Below are 9,077 nucleotides of genomic sequence, written 5' to 3'. Positions count from 1 at the left end.
AGGGGTTGTCCCTGCCTTTTCTGCAGGGCCGGTAGCAGGCTGGTACAGAACAGCCCTCTTCAGAAGGGCTAGGACACACAGCAGCACCACAGCACTAAGAAAAGCAGAAGAGAAATGACTGCTTGATGTCTTTCTCTGTAACGGCTATCTGGAAAACTTCATATTCCAACACACAGCACCCAAACCACAACACACCACACAGCCAACCACATCACAAAAACTAAACCTACTATACACAAAAGGGGTGTGAGAAATGACAGCCAGTATTCTCCAACCTCTGGGTATAGCAATAGCCCACAAACCCACAGCTGCACTCAACCAGGAATTATCCAGAACCAAAGACAAGATACAGAAGGATGAAAGAAACAATATAATTTATAAAATCAACTGTAACAATTGCAACCAATTCTACATGGGACAAACATTACATCAATTAAAAAACAGGATCCATGAACACCAGCTGGCAGTCACAATCCCAAACATTACAATCCCAAATCTTTAATCTCTACCCACACTGACACCAAGCAGCACCAGTTCGATTGGAGCAACAATCATCGGCCATGCTCTCACCTGCCACGCTTGTGAGTTCATCGAAGCCTGGCACTCCACAAGCAATTCCATCAACAGACACATCGACCTACAACCAGCCTACAAACCCTTCAGAATCCAAATCAACTGCAAAGTCAATCAAAGACAGCACCGACCCTCAACCAACCCATGCAATCCACCCTCCCACCTGCAGTTCATCTCCCAGGGACCCTCACCTGATGTAACCTCTCCATCACAAGACCCATCACAAGACCCTCACTTGACACACCCACACCTGACTCATCACAAGACCCTGACCTGATGAGACCCTCACTTGACATGACCTCACCATCACAAGACCTACTGATCTCACAAAGCCCTTATAAACAGAAGAACACTGACACTGACATCCCCTAAACTCTGCTGAAGATGTTACCTAGCCTGGAAATGAAACGTTCAGAAATCAACCCATAAGCTTGGAGAATGAACCTTCACTTTCATCCACAGATCATGTTGTAAAATTTTCTTAAACTATGCCACTTCAAACTAAATGGGTGAATTGCCCATTTCCACTGCAAATGGATATAGCGTTTTTGGTCCAGAGACGTTTATTCTCCCCTGAGAGTACAGTATTCAGACACTCCATCTTCTGCAAATTCAAGCAGGATAATTGCCAAACTGTTTTACTGCACAACCAGCTATTTGAGTACACAAATTCTTGAATTTTAGGTTGTGTCTATTTTCTTGAGCTTGTTTATGGTATATGATTAGTATCTCCAGAAACATATCTAAAGTTATACAAAATTATAAAATTTAACAGTAGAATATAGTTTTTTTCTCATTTTTTGGTTGATAGACCTGATCTGGCTAATTCTGGAATATATCTGTTTCCATTAAGGTAGTAATAGTTGGGTGTGTCCTTTCAAAACAGCATCTCCTGTAAAATGTTAGTATCAGGAAAGTGTTCTTTTTTCCCTCATCATGAATTATAAGCTTATTTTACATGAACTAAATTATTATATACATTTGCATAGATATAAAGTGCTTAAACTGGGATTATTTCAAAGCTCATCAGGCTGGAGATGGATATGGGGCAAATGTTCTTTGACACAGATGAATTGAAAAGAGCCACTGGTCCTGAAACATATGAAGTTGGCTGTGTATTATGCAAACTTGGTCAAATGAAGTCTGGATAAATCATTTCAACACAACCTCACTATTATAGCATACAGTATTGCTCCATATGCAGATAATTATAGGTTCTGTCAATGATGTCTTTGAACAATTAAAGATTGATAATTCTTGAAAATTAATAGGAAATGGCAATCATTCAGGATCTTGCAGGGTATTTCCATTCTGAATAGCGTAAAAAAGCTGCCTTAGACCAACTAGATCCATCTAATTGTAAGTTCCCATCCTAGTACTATATGGCTGCATTTCTTCTTGATTTCAAGTAGGAATCTTTTCTAGGCCTACCTGATCACATGAGGAATCCAGATGTTTCTTCATGCCTATCAGTTACAACTGACTATCTTATGTTCTCCGAGACAGCCATTCCACATATGTATGTTCCTATGGTAATTACCTATAGGAATCTTGTAACATGACGTCCCCCACCCTCACTCACCCACATAATTACAATGAATGAGTTCATGTAGCCACACTTGATTTGTCTAGCAGAACAGGAGATGCTGTAGTTTGTTAGGTGAGGAACAAGTTTGATTGACATGCCAAAAATCTGCAGAAGGCACTTCTATGGTTAGCTTGTTTTTGTTGCCATAAATTAGGATTTGGTAAATCTGTTTTTAAAAAATCCCTGCTGATCCAAGAAAAAGGCATTGATAATCAGTCAGCAAGTTTTCATGAATGCTTACTAACAAATCAAAACAAATAATTTGGGAGAAGAGAAAGATGCTCAAAGAAAATTCATATAAAACATTTTTATATTGTGTATGTTGGTTTTTTCTTTCTGATTAACAATCCAACTAAGGTAAGCATGTTTTTATTGTATTTTCTTCCTATCTTTCTCCTCCTTATTTTTCTAAAGTCTGTCTCAATATTCTCCAGACTTTATGACTCTCATAACAAACAAATGAATTCTCAGATGTGTCACCTTGGAATTCTTGAGTAAACCTCAAATATTTCTAGCCCTTGCTCACCTAAGCAATGCCTCTTTCAAAATTCTTCCTTCTCTCTTTCTGCAATATACTCTTAAAGTGAGCTCCTTCAGACAGAAGCATGCAAGAATGCAGGGTTTTTAACAAAGGGGGAAAGAGGGTCGCGAATGAGAAGCTCCCATCACTAAAGCTATTGTCTGCTGAATCTCGAAGAAAGCAGGTCGCGTTAGATTTATGGGGGCTGCAAAAGAAATTATAAAAACAGGAGGCCAGCCAGAATCTCCCTTCTTGCTCTGAGAGAAATGAGGATGAAGGGGACGCTATAAAGAAGAAATCCGCATGATCTGATTAAGCAGAAAGTATTGCTCAATAACATGGACGGATCCCCCAAATATCAGGATATGCGATCATTTGAGCAACAGAATCCCTTGTGGAAACAGCAACAGAGAAATCAGCGATTACGCCCCTTATAATGATACAAGCTGTTTGTCGTAGGAGTGTATTCTGACGCACAACTTCCTGCAAATGTTAAAGAAACGCTTGTTGAGAATTAATAAGCGTTTCATCTGGTTGCTTCGCGCCATACTTGCACTCTCAATTAGTTCATAATCCTGAATTCTTTGTCCTCAAGGAGGATCTCTTACGGTAAAGGGAGCCGGGAGAAGGAGAACGTTTGCTTTTTCACTTCCAATATTTGGTGTACATAAATAAAAAAAAACCACTCTCCGAGGTTTAGAATTCGCTAACCACTTTATGAAATAGCCATCGCTGGTTATTCTATGAAGGATTGAATTTAGGCGTTGCCTATTACGCGTTCCTCCGTCAGCAGCCATTGTTGGCGCTTTCGGAGTCCCCAGCAATCCGGCTAAATTCCGAAGTTACCGGGGACAACCCTCCCTTCACCGAACATTTCTGGCAAAAAGAATGCAGGATAATGTGAGGAAATAAAACGGCGCCGTAATTTCAGCCTCTGGCACCAAGTTAGGCCGCCCACACGCATTACAGTATTGATCATGCAGCCCGATGGCGAAATCATTTTTCAGCCCGAGGATAAAAGCCGCGTGTAGGGAAAGTTCGGCCTCCCTTCTTTAGCTAGAAATTGCGCTATTTTGGAAATCGAGCCCCTGTAACATTTCTCGCTTCGGAAGAACCAAAACCTGGGCAAATCGCTCATTCTATAGCGAGGCCAGGACCGGGTTAAATGGAGGGAGGGGTTTTCCGTTTCATGCCTGAACATTGTCTTAATGATTTTTTTAAGGGGAAATCGAACTTTGCAGCGGCGGTGAAACAGTTAAGCAGATTCGGGGTGACATCACTACAATTTGCATAAAAGCGGAGCTATAACTGGGCACGCAGTGAGACGTTCTTTTTATATTACAGTTCAGAGCGGCTGTGGAAAGGTTTTGGGCTGCTTCTGTTGGGACGTTCTCACTGGTGAGGGGTGCAAGTTTAAGTTCTCTCGCGGTTGCTCTTGCATGTTTACGTTTTGCAGCTTTCTGCCGGGTCAAAATTATTGGGGTGGGGTCCGGGCTAGCTCTGATTTCAGAGGGGACGGATCGCTGCTTTGTCGAACGGGTACACGGAGCGGTTGTTCCACGACGTCTCCATCGTGGAACAGCTCGGGGTTTATGGCGCTAGAAATGGGGGAGACCGTGGCGGGAAGAGGTTTCTGCTCGGATGACATTCTGAAGCAGATCCTCGTTGCTGTTCCTCCGGGATTTGCTCGGGGAGGGAAATATGGGGGTGGGTGGGGAAGAAATGCACGCGCCGGGCAATGCCCTGGGCGATCGCAGGCATGGAGAACCTTCGGGAGGAAGGCAGAGTGCTTGGGCTTTGGGTGTGATCGGTTAATTGGACGATGGCAGTGTATGCGCGTTGCCGGCCAGCCGACCGTTGCTTGGTGGAAAGGGCTGGTCTTTGTCTAAATCCTGCAGGCAGTCTTGAGGAGCCGAGGGCGCTGAGCTGGAGAAAGTGCGGCAGCGAGAAAAAGGGCGGTGGTTGGGGCTTCTCTTTGTGAAGAAGGCAAGGCGCCCGCCGACTGAACTGGGGAGCCAGACGCCCAAGATGGAGGATGTGCCTAGCGTTGCCCGGAAGCTCCGTCTGGGCTCCTTTACTCGTATCGAGCCCGCTTGGGCGTTCTCGCAAGAAATTCGCCTTTCTTTCATTTAAAATAGAATAAAATAAAATTCTTTATTGGCCAAATGTAATTGGACACGTAAGGAATTTGATTTTTCTCTAAGCACTGCACATGTCCAGGCTGACTTAAGAGAGAGATTGCTATCCGGCCACGCCCTCCCTCAGCGATGAGGTTTAGTTACCTAACGGGAGAAAGATTATTTTTTATTTCTAACACATTTTTTTTCAAAAATCTAATGCATTACTTCCTCCTCCAACTGCTTCGTAAGAAGTTCTGCTATGTGGGCATGCAGCAGTCGCTTAGATTTTCTTTTTCCCTATGCACATCAGATGAATCTCGTTCTGAATACATGGTTAAGGGTATAAAATAGGGTTTAAAAATAAGGGCTATTCACTGTTAAAGCAATGCTGAGAGGGCTGGTGGGAAATACAGGAACTCTTCTGAAGGAGAGAAGGAAGGGTACAGTATAACATCTTTTCTTTCTCTTTTTTGTCCTTTTGTGCACAGATCAATAACAATGTCTGACAAACCAGATATGGCTGAAATTGAGAAATTTGACAAGTCTAAGTTGAAGAAGACAGAAACGCAAGAGAAAAACCCACTGCCTTCAAAAGAAAGTAGGTGAAATCTTAGAAAAGAGGGCGTGGGCCACAGACAAAGAAGTCAACCCATCTTTATACATATGCTTTTTGTTACCAACTTATTAATGTTACTGAGAATTTCATTAAAGTATGTCTGTACATAAATATTTCTGTATAAAATTAAATACAACTTGTGCAGTAAAGTGCAAATTTTAACACACTTGGCATTTTAAAATTTGCATTTTGAATGCTTATTATGTAATTGCCATTTAATTTTTTTTTCTTTTTCTTCCCCACCCATTCTTTCTTTTCATTTTGTAGCAATTGAACAGGAGAAACAAGCGGGCGAATCGTAATGAAATGGGCCCTTCCAGATTATGCACTGTACATTCCACAAGCATTGCCTTCTTATTTTACTTCTTTTAGCTGTTTTAACTTTGTAAGATGCAAAGAGTTGGATAAATTTAAAATGACTGTACTGCCCCTTTCACCCCCTCCCCCCCAAAAAACAACCGTGAACTACTGACGCTGAATGAAGGCGCCATCCTTTCCATCTGCCTGTGCAGCTTCTGGTCTGGTGGCACAAAAGCTTGCATGTTTCTTGAAGATTCTAAGAGGGACTACAGTAATAGAATAACACGAATATACACAAAGCTGTACCAAGGTCCTGCAAGCTGTAAAATGCATTTTAATTGAGTGCCATTTTTTGTTCAAATTTTAATTATTGGAATGCACAATTTTTTTAATATGCAAATAAAATGTTTTAAAATCTGGATTACTTTGCTATGCTATCTGTTCTTTTGGATAATTTTACCTAACGAAGAAGCCTAACTGCCTGTGCTAATGTGGAATTAAATGCTGTCCTGGAAGAATCCTGGCATTCTTACATCAGAGATTAGGGCCAAGGTTTTTTTTTTTGTTTTTTTTTTGAAAAAAATGCTCTATTCCCTAGAAAAACTGGTGGATCTGAAGTTCCAAAGTCCAAATCTAATCTAACTCTTTGTTTTATTACTACAGCTCATTTGTATGTTGCATTTATTAAAATATAAGTTTAGCACAGGTTAAGAGCAATGAGATTCTAGCATTTTCCTTGATGTACTTGGTTACATTTTTAAGGATTTTCCTCCACTGATAAGGGGTTATTGGACCCAAAGATGGGTATTGTGTGTGGCCCTTAAGATCAGCTAAAAGTTCTGTTGAATGTGTACAGGATGAAGGAAAGGATAATTTATATTTTTTTTAGTATTCAAATAAGGCTATGTTCACTGTCTTTGCAGTAAGGTATCAATAATGACAGTCATTCCATTTTCAAAGTGACATTGAGTTAAATGGCATTGCTCATAAATCTACCAAGATTATATTGAAGCTGTTGGTTTTGCTTGATACTTCTATTAAGCTGTTTCCCCATTTACCTGATCTTTATGGTTTGATGTAGATTATGAATTATAATTTTACTTCTTAAAATTCATTCCATACAGCAATTTAATCCATGTGTGCCTGTGAGAAGCAGTGATCTTTTTGATGTCAAGACTACTGTCAGCTATATCCAGTGTAGCCAGTAGGGATATCTGGAAAATTCAACTTAAATAAGCTTCAAATTCCTTATTGTTTCTTACACTGTAGTACACTTGTACCATATTTAATTCTTTCAAAAATCATTGGAAACCTAAAACATGAAGAGAACGTGAAGACCAACTGCAGGTTTACATATTTCACATATAAAATCCTATTGTGCATGTGTGAGAAATGAATTTTGAAAGCAACTTGGCACATGGAAGGTGAGCAGTTCAAGACTACTGGGCAATTAATCCTGTTTAAATCAGTGGAGCTGTTTTCTGGGTAAACGTTTATGCATTGCCGGCATGCTATCTGGGTCCAGGCAACAGAACTAGTATTTCAAGAACCAGAATGGAACTCAAAGGGTAAGAATTTGCTTAATTTTTTAAAATATTTTTTTATTTTTTTTAAAAAAAGTTAATTTTTTAAAAAAAATGTAATGGGGAATTGACAAAACTAGCTGCACCATGGATTGCATTTGCTTTTGTTCTACCTGTGGTCTGCACAGGAAATCATTTTGCTGAGGCTAAGAGAGAAGAGCCACCTACCGAGTAGTGATCTTAATCAGAAAGCACAGGATGTAGTAGAGCATGACTCAAAAATAAAAATTCACTGATGTGTGAGAAATGGACACTTCAGTGGCTTGAATTACAATAGAAGACCATATCTTTTAGACAGTAGCAGCCAAGCATTTTTTCTCTTAGGCTCTGAAGACTATTTGCCTGGGGATTGCCTTTATGGTACTTGGCTATAGTTGACCAAATACAAGATTGTTCTGTTCAGTTTTGTTCTGCTTTGTTTAGTAAGCTGACACTGACTGGCTTCAAACATTAAAGCCATGGTTCCTTTCAATCACTTCATATTGAATAAACTACAGCAGTTGGATTCACATAATATGGTGAGCCATAAGCAATAGTTACAAATTACAGTGCTCGCTATACTAAAATCCAAGTACATCATGCCTTAGCACACCCAACCACAGCATTTAAGACATTTTTCTCTAATTGGATCTCTTAGATGCTTGGGACTACGTCTCTATTATTGCTAGTCAACGCAGTTTACTGTCTTACAAGATATGAAATTGTATGACTGAACTTATGAATTTGATTCATATGCACTTGTATTTTCACTCTTGTGTATAAGACATGTCTGTCTCACTACTTTCTCTCAGCCTTCTGAAGAAACTCAAGTCTATGTATTAGTATTCTCCCAAAGTAAAACATGGTGCCTTGTATCCAAGCCCAATGTACAAATAAGTACTATAATAGTCCTTAGCATATCCTGAAAATGGAACAAGCAAATGAAGGGTATTTCAAAACTTGATTTCTATTTTATCATTCAGAAATCACATATACCCATAACAGACAAACCATGTTGTAACTTGTTACTTGTCCCATGGGCTTAGAAGAACTCGTTTAGTAAGCTTCACATATATCACCAACAAATGTTTTTGTGTGCAGACAGAATATTTTAACTGCCTTCCAGACTAGCTTTCTTTTTAGCTATCCAAGTTGCTTAAAATCATGTTGCAATTACTCTGAACTTCAGTTGATGTTGAAATAATCAAACACAAGCAAACATTGTTTTAAGTGATTTGGGGCTTGATCCGTATTTACTAACTTTAGTACTGTGATTTATGATTGTCTTTTTGAAACAGAATAGCTGTTCTGGACATGTGCCCTGCTTTTTTAAACAGTAATTTTATTAAAAATTACAATTGCAATGATACAAAACTAATACATACAGTCCTGATCAGCAAAAGTCCATTAAGGGTTAGCAGAAATAGCTATGTTAATCTTGATCAAATAAACCAATGTTACATTCCTTCCTTTTGCTTTTAGCAATCTTGATCTTTAGTCCCTTCAAATAATATCTCAATTAACAGTTATTTTTTCTTTATCCCTTCCCATAAAATTCTTCAAATCTTTAACAAATCTTTTTTGTAAATCCAGTATAGGAAAATTATTCAGATCAGTCTCTTGGTTTGTTAAAATATTTTTGATCCATTCTTTATTAGTAAGTTAACTTTAAATATTATTCTTTAATTGTAATTTTAAATTCTGTCTAGTTCCAATCAGCCTTTGGCTGTTCATTCTACACCAAAAAAAAAAGTTTTTTAAGTTGTTAAATTTGTATTTAAAACTTCTTTTGCTAAGG

The 9,077-nt window shown here is 39.1% G+C and overlaps 1 protein-coding gene across 1 annotated transcript; it reads left to right on the top strand.

Moving 5' to 3' along the window:
* Positions 1-3,931: 3,931 nt before the first annotated feature.
* Positions 3,932-6,138, top strand: TMSB4X (thymosin beta 4 X-linked). Its single transcript, XM_081327231.1, has 3 exons — positions 3,932-4,079; positions 5,290-5,399; positions 5,685-6,138. The coding sequence occupies exons 2-3, from the start codon at positions 5,300-5,302 to the stop codon at positions 5,717-5,719; spliced, it is 135 nt and encodes a 44-aa protein (XP_081183357.1). The 5' UTR covers positions 3,932-4,079; positions 5,290-5,299; the 3' UTR covers positions 5,720-6,138.
* Positions 6,139-9,077: the final 2,939 nt, after the last annotated feature.

Source organism: Vipera berus, assembly GCF_964194415.1.
Source record: "Vipera berus genome assembly, chromosome: 4".
NCBI lineage: Eukaryota > Metazoa > Chordata > Lepidosauria > Squamata > Viperidae > Vipera > Vipera berus.
Note: the sequence above shows the minus strand (reverse complement) of the source record. Positions and strands in the feature narration are given on the sequence as shown.